The 23,475-nt window shown below is 46.9% G+C and overlaps 1 protein-coding gene across 2 annotated transcripts in view; it reads left to right on the top strand.

Moving 5' to 3' along the window:
* Positions 1-20,037, top strand: part of LCMT1 (leucine carboxyl methyltransferase 1) — a 42,313-nt gene extending 22,276 nt beyond the window's left edge. For both annotated transcript variants that reach the window (XM_047838396.1, XM_047838397.1), the window contains 8 exons: positions 2,502-2,578; positions 4,847-4,908; positions 6,062-6,164; positions 9,942-10,062; positions 14,100-14,201; positions 15,517-15,608; positions 17,572-17,669; positions 19,827-20,037. In XM_047838396.1, the coding sequence (XP_047694352.1) occupies positions 2,502-2,578; positions 4,847-4,908; positions 6,062-6,164; positions 9,942-10,062; positions 14,100-14,201; positions 15,517-15,608; positions 17,572-17,669; positions 19,827-19,849 (678 nt within the window). In that variant the 3' untranslated portion in view covers positions 19,850-20,037. The remainder of the gene's footprint in view (positions 1-2,501; positions 2,579-4,846; positions 4,909-6,061; positions 6,165-9,941; positions 10,063-14,099; positions 14,202-15,516; positions 15,609-17,571; positions 17,670-19,826) is intronic.
* Positions 20,038-23,475: the final 3,438 nt, after the last annotated feature.

Here is a 23,475-nt window from a genome sequence, read left to right as displayed (position 1 = left end):
GATCAAGGACGCAGGGGGTCAGTCTCAATATGGCAGCCTGTGCAGCGGTCGGCCGCGTTGGATCTCCTTTGAGCCTACGGGATACTCTTCGTCACGGTTGTCCCCGGCTGCCCTCCGGTAGCTATCCACAGTCCTGGTTGCCTTCCATGCCTCCTGTGACGTGCGAGCTGCTGGCGAGTGGAGTGTCGGAAGGGCTCAGGGAATGCCAGAATAAAAAGTTGAAGCCTCATGTCCCACAGCCATTTGTTGCCCCTTTCCCAAAGGCAAGAAAGAAGATGTCTGTTCCTTAAAAGCTCCAGGTGTGCCTTTTGGAAGCTTTCCCTCCATGGTGACCCCTTAATCGGCATTCTTAAGAGGGCAAGTAGCTGATGAGTGGGCAAGCTGTTTAGAAAGTCAGAAGTCCTAGACGAGCTATAGGATCGTATGCTGTCCTTCATTTGCTTTTGTTCTCCAGGCCTTCTTGCATTTTAGCGTGTCCTTAACTTCATATCGTGTGAGCGAAATCCTTAGAGGGTGTTCTGGAATTTCCTAGCAAAAGTCATCTTCTGGTATGCTCTAAACGTTTCCTCCAAATATCTTCGGACAGCTTTTTACCCAGCCCTGCCCTACACACGGGCAGGGGAGCGCGGCAGCACCGAGAGAGAACGGTTGAGATCGGTGAGCGTGTCTCTTCTGATGGGTCAGGAGACTGTCTTTGTCTCTGTCTTCCTGTCTCCGCCTTCCTCCCTCGCCTTTGTCCCCCAGACCAGATCCCCTGAGATTTTCCAAGGGCTGAGGGGTAGCTGGCTCTCACAGTTCTGACACTTGCCCTTAGGGTCACCTCCTACTGGAAAATGCTTGCTGGTGATTGCAGGCCCCCCCCCCCCCCGCCAACATGCTGTCTTGGGGGGCCGGCTCCCTCTCTGTCCCTGCTGTCCATCGCTCGTTACTGTGCACGTAAATGGTGTTCTGCGCAGTTGTTCAAGTCAGAAAGAGGGGTGTCATCCTCACCCCAGCTCTTCCTTAATCCCGGCCCACACCTGTGAGGCCCACCACCGGGTTCTGGGCACCAACCATTGTCTTTTTCTTGGTCTTTCTTTCCACTTTAAGTAAGCAGCTCTGTACTTGTGGAATGTAAGTACAGGGGGATACGGAGGCGTTAGAAGAGCGCTTTGGGGGGGCGCCGGGCAGGTCACCAGGTTGTGGAGCGCCTTGTTTCTTTCCCCAAGCCTCAGGGGCATCGGGAGCTGCTGCAGGCAACACGCAGGGTGTCGCTGAGAGTCCAGACAGCGGTGTCCTTACAGCGTGTGCAGTTGGCGAGCTGAGGAGGAGAGAATGCGTTCGTGAATACGCATCGGGGCTGAGGGATTGGTTGGACGTGACAGAGAATGTGCTAGGATGGCCAGGGGGCCAAGCGGAGACCAGGCCGGGGATGCAGAAGGGGGAGCAGGGTCGTGTGTGTGTGTGTGTGTGTGTGTGTGTGTGTGTGTGTGTGTGCGCGCGCGCGCGCGCGCGTCTGCCACGCTTTTTTACTGCAGCCCTCAGTAAAGATAAATGTACACCCCAGGCCAAGACCTAATTCTAAGTACCCATGTCAATAAGGTTTTTAAATTTATTTATTTAACTTGAGAGAGAGAACCGGTGGGGGAAGGGCGGAGGGAGAAGGGGACAGAAGATCCAAAGCGGGCCCTGGCCCCTACGTGGGGCTCAAACTCACGAGCCGTGAGATCATGACCTGAGCCAATGTCAGACACTTAACCGACGGAGCCACCTCGGCGCCCTGTCCCCGTGACAGTCAATGATAAAGGCACACACGTGGCACTTACTAAGGCAGGCCCTGTTCTGAGTGTCCCTTGTGTGTCCTTATTTCCTCATTACTCCTCACAACCCCGTGAGGTGCTGTCCCTGTCTCTGTTTCGCAGAGGAGGGAAACTTGGCCCAGGGAGTGGAGTGACTTTGGGGCCTCGCAGCAGACAGGCGGTGGGGCTGGGATTCGAACCCCCGTCCCCTGCTCCAGAGCACCTGCCCTTTACCACCCGCTGTATCCTCCCCTCACAGAAAAAAGTAAACGTGGCACAAAACAGTACTCACCCCCACTGTGTACGATGCTTCGGGATTTTTGCTGTTTTATTCCATTATATCCCTCAAATGCTGGTCAGCATTGGTGTCCTGGCCCTCTCTGATTCATCTCGATCTGCTTTTTGGAAAATTCTGTCAGGTCCTACTCCCCCAGCGCCTCCACATACCCCCACCTCCATCCCAGGCACTGCTCCCCCAGTTCAGGCTCCCCTTGACTTCTTCCCTGGACAGCTGTGAACCCCTGACACCTGTCCTCCATCCATTCCCCACGTGGAGACCACAGTAAGCTGGAAAATACATCTCTGCCCATATCGTTCCTGGATGTCAAACCCTTAAGTGCCCTGATGCTCTTCGGGGCCTAGTACTCGCTCGGTACATGAAGGTGGTCAGTAAATGTAGAAGTGAAAACATAATTCTAAAGCTTACTGCGTGTTTTTCCTCAGGACGAAGATCTTCTCCCAAGTAAATATTTTGAAGTGGACTTTCCCATGATAGTCACGAGAAAGCTGCACAGCATCAAGTGAGTATGGCTTTGACCAGATGAGAGAGCCCGGTAGGATTCAGGGGCAGCGTTCAGGAGGTGGCCCATCTGAACGCCAGAGACCTCATTTTAGGGGACTCTTCCCTTTTACCCCCTTCCCACCTTCTTTCTGGCCCCAAGATCCCCATTCCAAACTGTCTTCAAAATGAAATGTCCCCTCCCTTGCAACTCTTCTGTCCGTTAACATAATTTCTCTGAACACTTAATAGAAATGACCTATAGTGGTATAATTTTAATCTGAAATTAAAAAAATGTTTTAATGTTTTATTTATTTTTGAGAGAGAGAGAGGGAGACAGAGTATGAGTGGGGGAGAGGCAGAGAGAGAGAGAGAGAGAGACAGAATCCAAAGCAGAGCCCAGGCTCCGAGCTGTCAGCACAGAGTCCGATGTGGGGCTCGAACTCATGAACCGTGAGGTCATGGCCTGAGCCAAAGTTGGACACTTAACCGACTGAGCCAACCAGGCGCTCCAATAATCTGAATTTTTATGTGTGCTCCGGCTACTTCTGTATCTCCAGAGCATAGAAAGGGGCCTGGCTCAGAGCAGATGTGTAGTAAATAGCGTTTGAATGAATAATGGGAGGCCAAATTGGCCATTTACTATATATGAGATAGTATGGGGGCCACCCTGAGTCCATGTTTTAAGAATTCTGCAGTTATAGATGACGAGTTTGTGAATCTTTGCTGAGAGCTTTTGTCGCACCATGTGAAATGCTTCACTCAGATGATCTCATTGAGCCCTCAGAGCCGACTCAGGAATGACATGCTTTTATTAGCAGTTGAGGAAACCAAAGCTCAAAGAAGTTAAGCTAATTTCCATAAGGTTACCTGTTGACAAAGGGGTAAAGCTGAAATTTAAACCCTGACCTCAAGCCCAAGGTCAGATTTTCTCAGTGGTTTTTAACGTATACTTCTTCCCCTTCTTTTTATTTAAAAAAAAATTTTTTTTTAACGTTTATTTATTTTTGAGACACAGAGAGAGAGAGAGCATGAACAGGGGAAGGTCAGAGAAAGAGGGAGACACAGAATCTGAAACAGGTCCAGGCTTTGAGCTGTCAGCACAGAGCCCGACGCGGGGCTTGAACTCACGGACCGCGAGATCATGACCTGAGCCGAAGTCGGCCGCTTAACCGACTGAGCCACCCAGGCGCCCCTTCCCCTTCTTTTTAAATTAGTCATTTAAACAAAATCTTAATTGTGACATTTAAAAAAGTTTTTAGTGAACATTAAAACTTTCACCTTGTCCTTTAAAGATGTGTAATTCCCACAAGCTAGAAATAGTTTCCAAGTTTTTTTTTCTAACTTATCCTATGGAAACAAGTTTTCCCCCTTTTCCAAATTCAAGATTATATTATACAGAGTGTGCATTTTATCTAAATTTTTTTTTTAATATTTATTTATTTTCGAGAGAGGGAGACAGAGTGCAAGCTGGGGAGGGGCACACAGACAGGGAGACACAGAATCCGAAGCAAGCTCCAGGCTCTGAGCTGTCAGCACAGAGCTCAACGCAGGGCTCAAACTCACGAGCTGTGTGCGAGATCATGACCTGAGCCGAACGAAGTTGGATGCTCAACCGACTGACCACCCAGGCGCCCCACGTAGTGTGCATCTGAGATGCGCTATGGCATCTGACGCTGTGCAGCCACAGAATACGACCTAGCTTGTTAGGACACCAAGTCAAATAAGAGCAGGTGGGCTCTCACTTAAGCCTAGAGGAGGTTTCTGGGGTGAAAGATGTGTGTATGATGGTTGCGATACTGAAATCGGCTCTCTGCTGTCTAATTTTTTGCACATTCTGGAGGAGAGCAGAGTCATCACATAAATGTTACTGAACGTCAGGTCTGAGTAGGAATCGGTTTGTTTAGTTGCCTGTGATTAATAATGGTTAAAATTTTTAATTGAGTGAGCAGAAGCAGGAAACGAGAGATGGTTTGGAAAACACTGGAGCATTTGGAAACATATCGCTAGCCTATCTTTGGCGATTTCTACATCTTGAGTGTTTCATGATCAGTTTGTGACTTGACGTCAGGTTCGGAGTGTAACGCTTACTGACCTACTCTGACAGCTGACCCACTGAATTTTTCATGTGTGTGCCTAGGGTCAGACGTGATTAAGCAGCAGGCCCTCTGGAGTCGCCCTTGCTTTGAGCAGTAGCGGTACCTACTGGCCATTTCGGTAGTGGGTGTTTGCGTTTTTTCACTAACTAAGCTACTTGACTCATTTCTCTCTCTTTCCCATCTTCCCATAGATACAAGCCTTTCTTATTACAACCCATTATAGAATTACATTCAGAGGACACACTGCAAATTGGCAAGTACCCTTAACCTAAGTAATACAGTATGGGCTACCTCTCTGCTTTTCTTCCCCTTTCTTTTTAAAGATGGTGTGTGTGTGTGTGTGTGTGTGTGTGTGTGTGTGTGTGTGAGTGAGCCTGCGCGTCTGAGTCTGCGCTTGTGTGCACATGAGGTCACAGAGTGTATACTTCTGCATCACATTTACTGTGAAGGAACTTGAAACAATTTTTTGTATGGCCCCTCTTAGATGTCCATAGGTCCCAATCTTAAATCTTTTGAAAAACATTTCAGTGAGTTGCAAACATTTCAAATATAGGAGCTTTTTCCTGAAAATCTTTCTTTGGAAAAATCCAGTCCGGCAGCCTCAGACCCTGATTCCTACATGGCTGCTTCACTGAGAGGGAATGCACATCCCCACCACTGTTGTCTCGTACCTGACCTGCTTCACCTGTTACGTAAGGTCCTTGGCCCCGGGGCTCAGTTTTTCCCCATAAGTTTTCAGTATGAGTGTTTCCAACATCTCTTTTCTCCCTTCTAAGCCTTTAAAACTAAGATCACAAACACTCTTCCAGAATGTTCCATTGTGTTCAGTGTGTGTCTGACAGAGAAGTTCAAGGGGCTTATTAATAATTCAGGTCAGAAAACATGCTCAGAGAGGATGGCCTTAGATGGTGGGCACAGACAACACAGAAACGTCAGGCAACTAGACAGGCCTCTACACCAGCACAGTGCCCTCGTCACGCTCCTAGTGAACAGACTCCCACAGAAACTAATATCTCCCCCATTCTTTGTTTCCCTCGTACTTAACACTACTGTTAAGTAGGAAACGCAGTTTTAAGAAGAAGAATTGGCCCTGTTTTCTTTTTTCTGTGTGATGTGTGTGTATGTATTTGTGTGACAGAAAATGTGCTTATGTTGTGTGTATGAGTTTATATTGTATGTATAGAAAAAAAGACTGGAATGTTCTATACCAAAACATTAATAGTTGGAAGATGTGATTTTCGTTCATTCCACCCTCCTCCTTCTTGATTTTCTTTTTTCCTTTTTGCAGTGGGACATGTATTTCTGTATTGGAGAAAAAATAATTTAATTTTGAAAAAAAAATCCATTGAAATGATCATCTCTGGATGAATTTCTGTTGAAATGATAATCTCTTCTTGGCTTTCCAGATGGACACCTGTTGGATTCAAAGAGATATGCCATTATTGGAGCAGATCTCCGAGATTTACCTGAACTCGAAGAGAAGCTAAAGAAATGTAACATGAATCCACAGTGAGATCTTTTTTTAACCTCTTACGCGTTTGTGATTTCATGCGAATGGGAAATAAGGTCAGCTGAAAGTGCAGCATGAGACCCTTGTTCCGTTTTTAATTCTGAAATGTTTATCATTTCATGGCTATGAGGGAGGTTTTCTGAGTTTTTGAGAGGCAATGTTTCTCCTGTTTTCACATCAGAATCACGTGTATTGCTTTTATAACATACCGATGCCTAATACCATAAAGTTTGAGAGAAGATAATTATATGTATAGAAGCCTACAACTGCAGGGCGCCTGGGTGGCTCAGTTGGTTAAGTGTCCAACTCTTGATTTCCGCTCAGGTCATGATCTCACGATTGGTGAGATCGAGCCCCATGTCAGGCTTTGCGCTGACAGCTTGGAGATATATTAAGTATGCGTGTGAAAGCAGTTGAACGGAAATTGGCGCATAAGCTATAATCTGTAGATTATTACAGTTGCAGTGGTAACCAGCAGCAACCCGCTGCGAACGTAGAAACACACCATTTGGGCAAATGTGCTAAATAGCCAGGAAAATAATCACTTACAAATCAGGAAAGCTCTTGGGATGCCTGCGTGGCTCAGTTGGTTAAGCATCCAACTTCTGATTTCGGCTCAGGTCGTGATCTCATGGTTCATGAGATTGACCCCACGTTGGGCTCTGTGCTGACAGAGCCTGCTTGGGATTCTCCCTCCCTCTCTCTCTGCTCCTCCCCTGCTTGCCCTCTGTCTCTCTCAAAATAAGTAAATAAACTTTAAAAAAATTAATCAGGGGAGCTCTTGATAGGCAAGGTTGCCTCACTTTTGGAGATCTACAAAATGGATAAGGAACAGCGGCTATCACAAGCATTAGAATTACATCCATAATTCTCTGGGGTTCATTTGTGCTCTGTGTTTTCCTCTGTGGGCTGTTTTTGCTTCGCTTAGATTTCTCTTCTGAGAAGTATTAATCCTGTTTTTAATATTGGCGATGGCTGCCTCTTAAAAATATATTGTAAATGTGTTTACCTTTTCATTTTAAAATAATTCAAATTTGTAAAAAAAGTTGCAAAAATTGTACAGGAAATTCCCACGTAGCCTTCTTCACCTGGCTTCCCCATGTGGTAATACCGTATGTAATAATCGGTGCCTTTTACATTAAAAAGGTTTTTGGAGGGGCACCTGGGTAGCTCAGTCGGTTAAGCATCTGACTTCAGCTCAGTTCATGATCTCATGCTTCGTGGGTTTGAGCCCTACGTCAGGCTCTGTGCTGGCAGCTTGGAGCCTGGAGGCCTGGAGCCTGCTTCAGATCCTGTGTCTCCCTCTCTCTGCCCCTCCCCTGCTTGTGCTCTGTCTCTCAAAAATAAATAAACATTTAGGGGCACCTGGGTGGCGCAGTCGGTTAAGCGTCCGACTTTAGCCAGGTCACGATCTCGCGGTCTGTGAGTTCGAGCCCCGCGTCAGGCTCTGGGCTGATGGCTCAGAGCCTGGAGCCTGTTTCCGATTCTGTGTCTCCCTCTCTCTCTGCCCCTCCCCCGTTCATGCTCTGTCTCTCTCTGTCCCAAAAATAAATAAACTTTGAAAAAAAAATCATAAAAAATGAATAAATAAATAAATAAATAAATAAACAAACATTTAAATAATTTTTTAAATAAATAAAAATGCTTTTGGAACTGTTTTTCTCTAATTACCAACCTATTCAGGTTGTGAAACTTTTTCCACTCACTCACTTTTTCTAATCATTTCTACTGATATAATCTGGGGTTTTAGACTTAGGTTAAAAAAAATTGCTTACTTTAAACTTCTTTTAAATGTTTTTCTTTCTGATTTTCAACTTCATCTGCAACTTGGACTTCATTGTCTATCCTCTGGATTTAGTTCTCTCATTCTTTGTACCATGACCCAGTTGGGTCCAGAGAGCATTTGTAGATATATACATACATATGTGTGTGTGTATTTATATACACATACATATATTTTTATTTTAGAGAGAGAGAAAGAGAGCATGTGCAAGTCAGGGAGAGGGGTAGAGGAAACAAGAGAGAGAGATAAGATCCCAAGCAGGCTGCATGCTCAGCATGGAGCGCAACACAGGGCTCAATCCCATAACCCTGGGAAAATGACTTGAGCCGAAATCAAGAGTCAGATGCTCAACTGACTAAGGTACCCAGGCGCACCTGGATATATGTTTTTAATTTCTTTTAGTGTTTATTTATTTTTGAGAGAGAGTGCGAGCACGAGCCGGGGAGGAGCAGAGAGAAAGGGAGACACGGAATCCGAAGCAGGCTCCAGGCTCTGAGCGGTGAGCACAGAGCCCGATGTGGGGCTCGAACCCATGGACTGTGAGATTATGACTTGAGCTGAAGTTGGATGCTTAACCGACTGAGCCACCCAGGCACCCCTGGGTGTATATTTTTAAGTCACTTGAGTTATACAACATTTCCTTGTCAAAAAAAGAAAAAAAAAAAAAGGAAATCCTGATAAACAGTAACAGTGGAGAGTTGGGACTGTCAGGTCAAAGCCAGCAGCATTTGTGGGTAGCCTTTCTCTCTGGCGATCATGAGTCCAGGCACTGAGTCTAACTGCATGGGTTACATTCTGACACTAACGTACATGATGTTCTTTTCAGCAAATTTCTTGGGTATTTTCAGTTCAGACAATTCACTTGTTTTGAAATTCCCCGCCAATAAAAATAGGCAAAAATAACCTACTTGCTTTGTGAGAAAAGTAGCGTAAGGAGGAACAGCAGCGTAAGGAGGAACAGCAGCGTAAAGGGGCAGAGAAGGAGGAGGATCCAGTAAAGGAGTCGGAAGGAGCAGGAATAAATCAGCAGAGCTCACATAATTTAGGGCTGCCTGTGTTCCCTTCCAACATGTAAAGCTTTTAGAGATTTCTGTAGGAGTTGATTGCTTTTCCTGTTTCGTAATTTGTTCGTTACTTCGGGTCTGGTAACTCAGACCGCATACTAGTGTGTCATTTGCTGAAGATGGTTGGTGTTGTTTTTAATTCTTGATGATAAAAGTCTGTGTAAGAAGAATTAGATTCTGTTGAAGGGATAGCAGTATTTCTGCATTTTATCAGTCAGCTTTTGACGTGTAACAAAATCTCTGCAGCCTCAGCGGTCTCGAACAACTCACAATTCAGAGCAGTTCACAAGTTGCTCGGGATTGTGTGAGTTGACCATTTGGACTGGGCTTAGCTGGGCGGTTCTTCCACTGGAGCCGGCTGCCGCTGAGGTTCCCTGGGGTTCACTCCTGTAGCTGAGATCCCCTGGGGTTCCCTCCTATGCGGATGCCTCATTCTCACGCACAGGGCCTCCCCTCCGATAGCAAGCCAGCTTGGGTTCATTGCCACACTGGTTCAGGCTTCTGAGCAAGAGGGCAAGGGCCAGCGTGCAAGTGATTTTCAGCTTCCGCTTGCGTCCTGTTTGCTACTGTTGTGTTGGCCACAGCAAGTTACAGGCCTAACCCAGATTCCAGGGGAAGGGAACTAGACTACCTCGGAGCAAGGGGTCTGCAGGGCCACCTCGTCACCATGTGCGGGCATGCCGGGGGAGAATTTGGAGCAAGCCAGACAAAACCTTGCTCAGTGCTCACGTTGTTACGGTCTGAAACTTTGGGTCACAACAGGGCTCTCCACCTCTTAACGCCCTGATAGTTGACGCGCTATTCGGGGCTTCTCCTCTTCCTGCGGCGTGCACCCCAGGGTTTTCCTGCCCTGCCAGCACTATCCGTGGCTGCCGTTAGAGTCCCGATTTGATGAATACATACTTATGTGCCTTTTTTCTTCTTTGAAGATTGCCAACACTGCTGATAACGGAATGTGTGCTGGTTTACATGACTCCGGAGCAGTCAGCCAACCTTCTCAAGTGGGCAGCTAACAGTTTTGAGACAGCTATGTTCATAAACTACGAACAGGTAAAAGGAAGCTCAAGACCTTTGCGTGCTGTATGCGTTCGCGTGCTGGCTAACCTTCTCTGAGCAACCTCAGTATAAATTTCCACTCACTCTTTTCCTTCCGCCTCTGGCCACACACACATCTCCTTTTTAAATCGATTCTAGCAATTCCCAGCGTTTCTGATTTCTTAACTTCCTGCAAACTCGCAGCCAGGGTTTTTGGAACTTCTCTCTTGGCCTTTACAAAAACTTTGTAGAGTTCACATTTTACCGTTGTATTAATTATAGAGTCATAGATCGCGATGGAAGGAATTTTGGCTAACATATGGGTGTCAGGGTAGCGAACCCTGATTCCTTCTGAGGCAGGCAGGTGATGCAGTGGAGGAAGTTGGCCAGGTATAAAGTAGACAGGAGTGCTGGGGACTGTGGTGAACCACAGTTCACCCCTGCTCAGTGCCACCTCGTTGTTCCCATGTGGACATGGGAGCCTGGAGTTGAGAACCCCCAATTTTTCAGGAGAAGCTACAGTGTAGAATTTTACTGTAAAATTCCTAATTTGTAAGATCCCCGAGTTTGGCCCGCTGGTTGCCTGTTTTTCTCCTCTGATCTGGTGGGAAGGGTTCTGTTTTAGAGCTTTGGAATTATTCAGCGTGGGTCCGAGTCCCGGCCCTGGCTCTTATGATTGGCTGGGTGCCCTTAGGCAGAATTGTAGGGTGGTTGGGAATCCATGCTCTGGAGGTAGATTGCCTAGCTGTGTGACCTGGACAAGTTTCATAACCTCTCTGTGCCGTCTCTTTATCAGGAAAATGAAAATAATAACAGTCCTGACGTTAACAGGGTGTAGTGAGGAGTAAGTGAGTTAATTTGTACAAGAGCATTTTCAGAATTGCCCAGCTGCTGAGCAGGTATTAGCTGTGATTTGGATCTTTCTGAGCCCCAGGTCCTTGTTTTTGTTTTTTTGTTCTTTTTTTTTTTTTTTCAACGTTTTTTTTTTTATTTATTTTTGGGACAGAGAGAGGCAGAGCATGAACAGGGGAGGGGCAGAGAGAGAGGGAGACACAGAATCGGAAACAGGCTCCAGGCTCTGAGCCATCAGCCCAGAGCCATCAGCCCAGAGCCCGACGCGGGGCTCGAACTCACGGACCGCGAGATCGTGACCTGGCTGAAGTCGGACGCTTAACCGACTGCGCCACCCAGGCGCCCCGTTGTTTTTGTTTTTGATATGTTTTTAAAGTTCACTACTTATTTTGAGAGAGAGCATGAGGAGGGAAGGAGCGGAGTGGGGGTGGGGGTGGGTGGAGAGAATCCCAAGCAGGCTCTGTGCTGGCAGCCTAGAGCCTGACGCGGGGCTTGATCCCACGAACTGTGAGATCATGACTTGAGCCGAAATAAGGGTTGGACAGACGCTCAAGGAACTGAACCACCCTGGTGCCCCCGCCAGGTCTTTGTTTCTAAAGGGATAACTTCTCTGGACTATTATGGGAGTTCATGAGATGATGTGTAGCAGGAGGCACGTGACTGAATACATGGCGCTAATTTTATTGCTTATTTCATTTTAACTTTATTGATTTTATTTTTTTCATCTCATTTTATTTTTAAATTCCATTACGGATGAGAGCAGTAAAGGCTTTGCCCCGTGTCACATAATTATGGACAGATCTAAGGCTAGACCTTGGTTGACTTTCTCACCCCTTCATGCTCCAGGCCACATTCCCGTAGAGGTGGTTCTCGGTTGAGTTTTCTTCCTTCCCTCTGTGTAACTGGGGGCATTCCTCAGACTCAGTCTTCAGTCCTGGTGAGTGGACATAATGGTAGCTGGCCTCATCTGGCTTCTGTAAGTCCTGGGAATCTGTCTTTGCTTGCAGGATAGCAGGACTGGGGAAAATGAATTCTGCTTGCTTTCTTTTTTTATTTTATTTTTTTAGCGTTTGTTTATTTTTGAGGGAGAGAGAGCGCGCGAGCAGGGCAGGGATAGAGAGAGAGGGAGACACAGGATCTGAAACAGACTCCAGGCTCTGAACCGTCAGCACAGAGCCCGATGCAGGGCTCAAACTCACGAACTGTGAGATCGTGACCTGAGCCGAAGTCGGGCGCTTAACCGACTGAGCCACGTAGGTGCTCCTGAATTCTTTGTTTTCACACATTGTGGGTGTTCACCCTGCTCTGTTCACCTTGTTTCATTCGTGCATTCTCTTATTCAACATCATATAGCAATGGTGGATGAAGTGAATCTTGACCACGGACCCAGTCATTTGGGAGCAAGCCTGGGGATGTGTCCGTTTTAACTTAATTCAGCAATTTCCTGACAAATGCAAACCATCAGCCTCCTCAGGTGTACTAATTGCTCACATGCCTTCCATGAATTTCTAATCAGTATTTTAAAATGACAAAAATCACATGAATGATGAAATTTTTTTTTTTTTTAATATATTTATTTATTTTTTAGAGAGATAGCGAGCAGGGGAGGGGTAGAAAGAGAGACAGACAGAATCCCAAGCAGGTTCCATGCTGTCAGCACAGAGCCCAGTACGGGGCTCAAACCCACAAACTGTGAGATCATGACCTGAGCCAAAAATCAAGAGTCGGTCGCTTACCGACCGAGGCGCCCTGAGTGATGCAGATTTCAGTACTGATATAATAAGGGTAGCGAACTTGTAGAAGTTGCTTGCTATATAGCAGGCACCTTCCATGAGTGTGACCTGTATTAACCGACTTGTCACAGTAACCAGGGTGTGGCGGGTGTGGCCGGTGAGGGGACCGAAGCACAGAGGGATTGGACAGCTTGCTGCCCACGGCCGCACGGCCTCACGGCTGGTAAGTTTCAGGCCAGGATTCAGACCCAGGCAGGAAGACGATGGAGCACGTGCTCACAGGCACCCAGTGTGACCATCTGTGCCACGTAAGCCTCACACGTCCACCGAGAGAGAGGGATGCTGCTTCTTGCCTGCCACCGTTGTCACAGGAGCTCTGGGAATCATTTCGTATAGTAAACTGTTGACGTTTTGGGACAAAGTAATAATAGTGTGCAGTGTATCACGTACGTTTTGTGACATTTGTGCGTATAGATACGTTAATGGTTTTTTTGAAGTGGTAAATGGGGGGCACATGGGTGGCTCAGTCAGCTAAGCATCTGGTTTTGGCTCAGGTCATGATCTCACGGCTCATGAGTTCAAGCCCCACGTCGAGCTCTGTGCTCACAGCTCAGAGCCTGGAGCCTGGAGCCTGCTTCGGATTCTGTGGTTCCCTCACTCTCTGCCCCTCCCCTCGTTCATGCTCTGTCTCTCTCAAAAAAGAATAAACATTGTAAGAAGGGGGTTTTAAATGGTTTCTCATTAGATAACACCACATGCAAAACTTCAAAAACAATCAAATAGTACAAAAGGGTATGCAGGGAAAGGTAAGTCTCTCTTCTACCCCGGACCTTAGTGAGTCCTCCAACCTGGGAAGCAACACTGCCAGATTCCAGAATTATTCTGTGCATATGTAAATGTAGCTAGAGATTTTTTTTCTTAAGGGCAGACAGGAGCATGTTATGCACATCCCTCTGTACTGTACTTTTCGAGAGTCTGTTATCTGAGAATCATTCCACATCTGTATCTGTGTCTGTATGTGTGTCTACATCTGTACCTACGTCTACTTGGATGTCCTCTTGCTGTTTTCATGGCAATGCAATATTTCATTAAACGACCATGCCACAGCTGCTTTAACCCCAGCGGATGGGCATGTGAGTCCTTTCCGTCATAGGGCCCGTTACACATCATGCTGCGGAGTAAACCCTCTTGCACCTGGCGTGCACATGGGAGTCTACCTGTGGAGCAGCCGGTCAGTGGTCTGACCGGCTCCCAGGCCGAGCGCACACCGCCCGGTTGCCCCGCAGGGGGCGGCAGCAGACGACGCTCTCGTCGGCCCTGCGTGCCGTGCCTGCACCCAACTCCGTTGACTGCACTGGGTATTAGCAAACATCGGCCTTGACGGCTCAGAAACAGAATACTGTTGTCTGATTTTGCGTATTCGAGAAGCCCTTCTGGCATTGCCCAGCCTCCTCTTTCCCTTCCCAGGTGAACATGGACGACCGGTTCGGACAGATCATGATCGAAAACCTGCAGAGGCGACAGTGTGACCTGGCGGGAGTGGAGACCTGCAAGTCGTTAGAGTCACAGGTCGGAGAGCAGGGCGGGGACATCCTTTGGTACCCTTAACCCCCCCAGGGAAGGGCACACTCCCTTCTCAGATCAGAGAATGCGAGAAGCCCTGTCGAGTGCCCACCTGAACAGGCAGCTGGGGTTCCATGTGGGCCACTGGTGCATCACGCTGAAGAAGTCCAAGACCTGGGCCGCCATCTTGGTTTGGAAAATACACATTCACATTTCCCATACCCTATTATTCCAGTTTTTCAGTATGCATATTTTCAAACAACATGAAAGTAGAGGGAACAGTAGAATGAAAACCATGTCCCATCAGCCAACTTCGGTGATTCACATTTTTCAATATTGTTTTATTTATCCCCATTTTTTGTCGGTGTTGTCATTGGAATATTTTAAGGCACATTCAGAGAGTATAGCATTACCCCCATAAATACTTCCATGTGAATCTCCTACCAGTAAGCATTTTCTTCCCCCACCCCGGGATAATGGTAACATCATTATTGTACCTCACACATCAGCCGAAACTCCTCCATAGCACCCACTCCACAGTTTGTGTTTGGGTTTCCCCAGTTGTTAAAAAAAAAAAAAGAAAAAAATTCTATAGGTGGTGTGTTTGAAACAGGATCCAAACACGGTCCAAACTTTGTACTTGACACATCCCTTACATTTCTTAGAATCTGTAATAGAGGGGCGCCTGGGTGGCGCAGTCGGTTAAGCATCCGACTTCAGCCAGGTCACGATCTCGCGGTCCGGGAGTTCGAGCCCCGCATCAGGCTCTGGGCTGATGGCTCGGAGCCTGGAGCCTGTTTCTGATTCTGTGTCTCCCTCTCTCTCTGCCCCTCCCCCGTTCATGCTCTGTCTCTCTCTGTCCCAAAAATAAATAAACGTTGAAAAAAAAAAATTAAAAAAAAAAAAATCTGTAATAGAGACTTTAAATATCTTTTATTTATCGTTTTTTAGTTTGTTTGGTTTTTTCTTTTTCTTTTTTTCTTTTTCTTTTATTTTTTTTGCTGAAGAGACACCACCCAGCCCTGCCCCTATTAAATAGGTGAGATATGTCGCATTACCCCTCGAACGCAGTCAAACACTCTTGCTCACGGAGAAGTTCCTTCCTTTATTTCTCTTTAAATATACATTAGTGACTTCTCTCCCATGACAACAATGCATGTTCGGTGTAGAAAATTGGGAAAGAAAAAGAAGAAAGATGGGGGCCGGGATGGGCTTTTGAGAAAGGAGTCATCTAAGAGAAATTCTCATGTGCTCCAAGAGTGCCTTGTATTTGTACAACGGTGCCTTATGCCTTCCCTTTTCTCTCCACTGTACATTCTAGAAAGAACGGCTCCTGTCGAATGGGTGGGAAACAGCATCAGCCGTCAACATGATGGAAGTCTACAGCAGATTGCCTCAAGCTGAAGTGACCAGGTGCGGATTGGTGAGAGTTAGTTTCACGGCGAACAATTTTGATTGATTAAAGACATAACTAATTTTTTTTTCTTTTTTTTTTTTTTAACGTTTGTTTATTTTTGACACAGAGAGAGATAGAGCATGAATGGGGGAGGGGCAGAGAGAGAGGGAGACACAGAATCGAAATCAGGCTCCAGGCTCCGAGCCATCAGCCCAGAGCCCGACGCGGGGCTCGAACTCACAGACCGCGAGATCGTGACCTGGCTGAAGTCGGACGCTTAACCGACTGCGCCACCCAGGCACCCCCATAACTGTCTTTAATGTAAACACAAAAACAAACCTCAAACCTCCAACCCTCACTAGATATATTTTGAACCATGTTAGTCTGCTAACACAGGCTAAACCATAGCACCTTGAGAGGAACTCATTAGCCACTAACGGAGATAGAGTTTGTGCCAGAGCAGGTTATTTTGGTCAAAACGAGCAGTCACAACTGTCGCACGCACTCCCAGAGCACCCTGTGCAGTGGCAATTCTGCACAATCCCTGTGTTTTGGAGGAGGGAGATGACATTGCCCAAGGGCTGCTGAGGGGGAAAAGTCTGCCTGCAGATTTTTTCTTTGAACTTATTTTTATTTTAAGAGAGAGCGCGCGAGTGGGGAAGGGGCAGCGAGAGAGGGAGGGAGGGAGAGAATCCCAAGCCGGCTCTATGATGTCAGTGCAGAGTCCGAGGTGAGGGCCTTGAACCCATGAACTGTGAGGTCGTGACCTGAGCCAAAATCAAGAGCCGGACGCTTAACCGACCGAGCCACCCAGGCGCCTCTTTGTGTGTATATTTTAAAGCTTCTATTTAAATGCTCTTTTGAAAAAAATCATACAAGCACATGATAAAACAAAACAGAAGACGACAGTGTGGAGTACAAAGACCAACCCTTCCATCCTGCTCCCCTCACCACGAGTCTACCACCTGCTCTCAAGAGACAAGTGCCCTTGCCTGTGTCTTCCAGAAGTGAGCTATGCATGTGGAGCACGTATGTCCCCCACTTGCTCTTTACGTAGATAGTAGTGCACTCTGCATGTTATTTACTCTACAGTTTGCTTTTTGAATTCCACGGGAGCCGTAGAGACTGTTCCAGGTCGGTGCACACAGACCCATCGCGTTCTTTCAGATAGCTGCATATCCTCCAGTTGTGTGAGTGCGCCCTAACCTCTTGAACACAGCTCTCCTCGGTTACAGCTATGATGCAGCTGTGAGGCTGCAGTCAATATTCTGGAACGTACATCTTTGTACATACAGGGTAAACTCTTAAAGGCAGAACTGCTGAGTGAAAGGGTGTACATTTTAAATGCGGGGTGGGGGGGGGCACCTGGCTGGCTCAGTCGGTAGAGCATGCAACTGACTCTTGATCTCAGGGTCGTGAGTTCAAGCCCCACATTGGGTGAGGGGCCTACTTAAAAAAAAAAAAGGAGGGCGCCTGGGTGGCTCAGTCGGTTGGGCATCCGACTTTGGCTCAGGTCATGATCTTGCAGTCCGTGAGTTTGAGCCCTGCGTCAGGCTCTGTGCTGACAGCTCAGAGCCTGGAGCCTGCTTTGTATTCTGTGTCTTCCTTTCTCTTTGTCCCTCTCCCTACTCTCACACTCCTCTCCTTTAAAAAAAACATAAAAAAAATTTTCTTTTTATTTAAAAAAAAATTAAAACAGGTTTTCTCATGACGTGTACCAGCTCTTTACGTGGCAAGGAAATCTACCCTTTGTCATTTGTATACTAATATTTTTTTCTAGTTTCTCATTTGTCTTTTGACTTTGCTTATGGTATATTTTTGTACAACAAAAGTAAAATGGAACCATACCATATGCACTATTTCATATCCTTCTTTCCTCTTAGTATAAATATGAACATCTTTCCATATCCCTAAACTTTCGGTCATCATGTTCATTTTCATTTGCATAAATTCATACTCTGTTTTTTATTCTCTCCCCAGAATAGAGTCACTTGAATTCCTGGATGAAATGGAGCTGCTTGAACAGCTCATGAAACATTACTGCCTTTGTTGGGCAAGCAAAGGAGGAAGTGAACTAGGTACGTGGTTTTACATCTGTTGATTGGACCTAGAAATGGGGACCTTTTTCTCTCCAAAGAATATAAGATCCCTGGAAAAACTGGAGTATCGTATGTGTGTGTTCATGAGCCTGTGGAGAAAACTAGCTGTTCCCTCCTCCGTGTTTTCATAGCACAGAAACCAGGTGAATTGTTCAAATAAGTCATGTGGACCACACTAACAAACCTACGACGCTTTAGCAGTCTCGTGGCATTTCCTCAGTTGGAAGGGAAAAGACCTTGAGAGTCGAAAGCAGTAATCTTAATAAAAGTAACCACTGTTTGTCTTGTTAATCACCTTATAACCAGGTTTGCTAGACATAACCTAGACACAGATGAGGATATATCCTCATCTGTGTCTCCAGCAAACCCATGCAGCTGCAGGTCGAATTTCTCCCTCTTGCCTCTTTTTTATGTTTATTTTTGAGAGAGAGAGAGTGTGTGAGCAGGGAAGGGGAGAGAGAGAGGGAGACACAGAATCTGAAGCAGGCTCCAGGCTGAGAGCTGTTGGCACAAAGCCTGACGTGGGGCTTGACCCCATGAACCATAAGATCGTGACCCAAGCCGAGGTCAGACACTTAACTGACTGAGCCACTAGGCGCCCCACCTCTTACCTCCTATGATTAAGGTGAAGTCCTCTAGCCTGGCAGAAGAAGGCTGTGGAGGGAGCGTGGATCCTTGTCTCTGTGTTTCTTGTTTCCTCAGTCTTGACCCAGTTCCTCATTTACAAGGGGCCCATGTTGGTCTCGCTTCTTCTGGGGGGGTCATCCCTCAGAGCCTCGTGGAGACCATGTTAGATCCCAGTTTTGGCCTTGATTGGAGTAGCCGCCCTTCAGACTTCCTGCAGAGGTCATCCTGCAGCCGGTCCGATGACATACAGCCTGAGGCAGGGAGCCCACACGAAACACAGAACTTGACGGAGCGAGGGCAGAACTTTTCTCCTGTGCGAAAATCCCATGTTGATATGTAGCTGTCAGTCTTCTCCCTGGGGCTTATCATTCCAGTAGTTTATAAATTTGCCGAGCAGTTCAGCCCAAAAAATCCTTTTAAATGTGTCTTTTTATTTAAAATGATTTATGAGTGGGGTTTTATACTGTCATTCTCCTCCCCCCCCAATTTTAGAAACAACGTGATTCTTTGTAGGCTTTGGAAGCTTCTAAAACGTAAGAGGACAAGCTTCTAAAAGAAGAGGAAAATTGCCTGCGTGCCTGTCGCTCAGAGATAACCCTAGTAGCTCTTTCCTTCCACTCTTTTTCTAGCTACCGCGCTCTTTTTAGCAGAACTGACTTCCTGTGCTGTGCAACTTGGAGTCCTGATCTTCTCCATTCAGTATTATGACAGCCATCTCCCCTTGCTGTGAAAAACTTGCACTGAGGATCATTTTAACAGCTTTATAAAAATTCTGTCCTGAGGCTACTATGTCCAGATTGACTCAACTTTCCCACACTTTTGGAAACGTAGTTTGTCCGGAATACTGCGAAGCCGATTCTAGTTTTCATTTTTTATAATTTTTTAAATGTTTATTTATATTTGAGAGAGAGACACGGTGTGCGACTTGCGGGGGGGAGGGGGCAGAGAGAGGCAGACACAGAATCCGAAGCAGGCTCCAGGCTCTGAGCTGTCAGCACAGAGCCTGATGCAGGGCTGGAACTCATAAGCGGTGAGATCATGACCTGAGCTGAAGTCGGACGACCAACCGACTGCCACCCAGGCGCCCCTGATTCTAGTTTTTATAAAGTTTTTTAATACACCGAACACCTCTGTGTCAGGGGCAGCTTTGTGACACGGGTGCTGTATGTGTGAGGTGAAGAACCACCCTGTGTCTGCACTTGCTCAGAGTTCATTACTGAAAGGGTAGACTTGGGGCGTTACCTGCAGAGAGCCCGTGAGCTGTGACCGTGCTCTCTTAATCCCCTCGTCACCCCTGCACACACAGCCTTGTCCAGTCTCTTGTTTCCTCGCGGCTGATCTCGAACCACGCCAGAGACCAGAGCTGCCACGATGAGGCGTGTGGCCCGTGCCCCCGAGCCGGTCGCCAGGGGCATGGGGTCCAGCAGGGCCTCGTTCTCCTGCCGCTGCCTGCTTTCTCTGCCCTACAGTGTGAGTCTGCTAACAGTATTGTGTGTTTCCCCTCCTCAGGTTTGAAGGAAATCACTTACTAATCTATTGGAAGCCCAGGCCGAGCTGGGAGCTGCTGCCACCAACCTTCCCAGAGTGGACTGGCCACGTTTCCTGGGCGGTGGCCAGCCCTGGGCTCGTCCCACACCCTGACAGACCTCACTTCCCAGGGCTGTCGCACCACCTGCTGTGCCCGTTGGCTTACCGTTTAAATAAATCTCTGTTGCCAATTGCCTTTGGTCCTCTGCACTTGCTCGTGTGCTGCTCCCCTGGGAGGGCTCTGGTTCACCGCCACGTCAGCCAGAACCAAAGCTCCCGAATCTTCCTCCAGCCTTGGCTTGCTCCCTGTGAGTCAGACTCCACTCAGACCCCAGCGTCCATTTGGGGGTTTATTCCCGCGTGCTTGTGTTGTGGCAACTGATGTCACACCTGGCACCTTGACCTCGGCCTCCACCTCCAGCTGAGGCACGTGCCTGCCTCAGCCTATCTTGGTTATTGCAGCAGGCTGGGTGAAGGCCCCTGAAACGTCTGCTGCTGTCCCTTGAACCTGTGAATGTCTCACCTCATATGGCCAGTGGGGTTCGCAGGTGCGATTAAGCTAAGGACCTTGACCGACATGGGGAGATTATCCAGGCGGGCCCAGTGCAGTCACAGGGTCCTTACAAGGGAAGGCGGGAGGGTGGGAGGAGAAGGAGGTGTGATAGTGGAGACAGAGAACAGCGGTGCACTTTGGAGATGAGGAAAGGGCAAAGCCGACAACGTAGGCAGCCGCTAGACGCTGGGAAGAGCAGGAAGACAGATTCTTGGAGCTTCCAGAAGGAATCAGTGTCGCTGACAACTTGAGCCCAGTGAAGTGGATTCCGAATTTCTGGCCTCTCGATCTGTAAGAGAATATTAGTGTTTGAGGCCACCAGTGTTTGAGCTTGTGCTGGTTTGTTACGGCAGCCACAGGATACTAATCCAGTTGTACAGACGAATAGGGCCCAGGAAGCCTCCCCAGTCAGGAAACAGAAAGTCTGTCCATCCCTGCTGAGCTTTCTGGCTATTGCCTGGGGCCTGGAACCTGAACCTGCACGTGCAGGACGGCAGTGAGGAAGCTGCTCCCCTTCCCACCTCCGGGATCTTTTGAGTCTTAAGAAATTCAAAGAGAACGGGGCGTCTGGGTTGCTCAGTTGGTTAAGCATCTGACTTCGGGTCAGGTCATGATCTCAGTTTGTTGGATCAAGCCCTGCGTCGGGCTCTGTGCTGACAGCTCAGAGCCTGGAGCCTGCTTTGGATTCTCTGTCCCTCCCCTGCTCAAGTGCTCTCTCTCTCTCTCTCAAAAATAAAGTTCAAGGGAAGCTCTCAGGCTGGTACTGGTGTGTTTGAAAAAAAAATTTTTTTAATGTTTTTATTTATTTTTGAGAGAGAGCACAAGCCAGGGAGAGGCAGAGAGAGAGAGAGGGAGACACAGAATCCGAGGCAGGCTGCAGGCTCTGAGCTGTCAGCACAGAGCCCGACGCGGGGTCCAGACCCACAAACCGTGAGATCATGACCTGAACTGAAGTCGGACGCCCAACCAACCAAGCCACCCAGGTGCTCCAGGTACCGGTGTGTTTTTAACACTTCTGTAACATTCATTAATCCAGTGGTTTTGAAGCTGTGGGACTAAGCCACGTGGTGAATCCATGTAATGGATCAAAACCACTAGTTTAGAAAGATGCAGAATAGAATAGAAAATATTATAGCACATTACTAGTAGGAAAAGTGAGTATTGCTTTTTGACACATTTCATTTGCACTGTGGCAGATTGTTCCTAATGTTTTGGTTTTGGTTTTTATCAGTGTGTTAGCACTTTGTGAACTGAGGCAGCCACAGAATCTGGCTAAAATTCAAAACGCCTTGCTTTGCTTCCATTATATTTCTCTTTTCCCTAGAATTTATTTTTTTGGATTACCTTCTGTTCAAGGCAAATGATAACACCATTACTGTTGACCATTGTGTTATGAAATGTCCATTAAAGTACCTACCAACTTCTTTTCATTTTTTAAATTAAAAATTTTTTTTAAGTTTATTTATTTTGAGAGAGAGACAGTACAAGTGGGGGGGGGAGGGCAGAGAGAGAGAGGGAGAAGGAAAATCCCAAGCAGGGCTCATTTATTCCTGATAAACTTCCACATTTATCAGATTGGCTTGTTTCCCATTTGGGGGCCGTTCTAGATGTCAGTGATGAAGAGTGACCCCTTTCTCCAAAATCTTACAGTTCTTTGTGAGGCTTTTGAATAACTAGTAGCAGAAATGGCTAAAAAAAACAAAAATGAAACAACCCCCCGCCCCCCCAAAAAAACCCAGTCAAAAACCCAAAACATCAGGGGGTATCTGGAATGCTTTCAATTTCAGTAATAAAATATTGGAGAATATCATTAAGGACATCAGTTTGCTCTTTGTGCTCTGTCTTCATCAAGATGTTGACTCTCAATCTTTTCTTTGTTACCTTATGATCATAAAGTAGCTGCTAGACTGCCAGGCATCACAGCTGCCTTCACGGGTAGGAAGAAAGGTGAGTCTTTTCTTCAGTGGTCTCCATCATTTTATTCAGAATGAATTTGTTCCCAAATGTGCCTGAATATACGTTGCCTATATCTCATGGTGGGAACTGAGTAGCATTGCCAAATAAGATACAGGGTGCCTAGCTAAATTTGAATTTCAGGCAAGCAACACGGAATTGTTAAGGTATAAGTATGTCCCATGTAATGTGGAACATATTTATACTAAGAAAGTTGTATGTTGCTTGTCTGAACTTCACGTTTACCTGGGTGTCCCCTATTTTTATTTGCTAAATCTGGCCACCCTGGAACTTGGCCTCCTTGCAAGAAGGGCTAGGAAACAAAATATCTGGATTTCTGGCTTTTGTAATAATACCCGATGGGCAAGAGAGAAAGAAATGGAAAGCTTTTAGGTCATCGGCCACCGAGTGTGGGGTCATTTTGATGGTGTTTGCTCCACTGCACGGAGATTATGTTTACATAATATCAGAAAATTTATGAAGTTCAAAGCAGAATCAAACTATATCTTCATTTTAGAGTTTTTTTACTTTTTGGGGGGGAGGTACAGACGGTTTTGTATAAAATGTCTTCTGTGGGTAAAATATTTTAATTTTAGTTTACTTTTTTATATCCCTCCTCGTTCCACAGAAAGGATTGAGACAGCTGATAAAACTCCTTCATCACAAAAGGCAAAAATAAGTACTTTGGGGAGTGGAACATAAGCTTAAAAAATTACAAAAGGCCCTCAGATGTGTGTATTTTTTTTAATGTTTATTTTAGACAGAGTGCAAGCGGGGGAGGCGCACAGAGAGGGAGACCCAGACATAGAATCGGAAGCAGGCTCCAGGCTCCACAAACTGTCAGCACAGAGCCCGACGTGGGGCTCGAACTCACAAACTGTGAGATCATGACCTGAGCTGAAGTCAGACGCTCAACCGACTGAGCCACCCAGGTGCCCCAGCTGTGCGTATTTTATTGTCGGCACAGGTACTGCTGGGCTGCAAATCTGACTCCCGCAAGTCCTCATAGAGACAGAAACACGCTCCAGCTTCCAGAAAATCACAGCCAGCCTCGTGCTCCAGAGAGGCACACCCATTCCTACATAGAGCCCCGAGAAGCTTCTCCTGGGCCTCGTCAGTGGGATC

This window comes from Prionailurus viverrinus, chromosome E3 (genome assembly GCF_022837055.1).
Source record: "Prionailurus viverrinus isolate Anna chromosome E3, UM_Priviv_1.0, whole genome shotgun sequence".
Taxonomy (NCBI): Eukaryota; Metazoa; Chordata; class Mammalia; order Carnivora; family Felidae; genus Prionailurus; species Prionailurus viverrinus.
The sequence above is the reverse complement of the archived record's forward strand: the minus strand, read 5'-3'. Positions and strand labels throughout refer to the sequence as shown.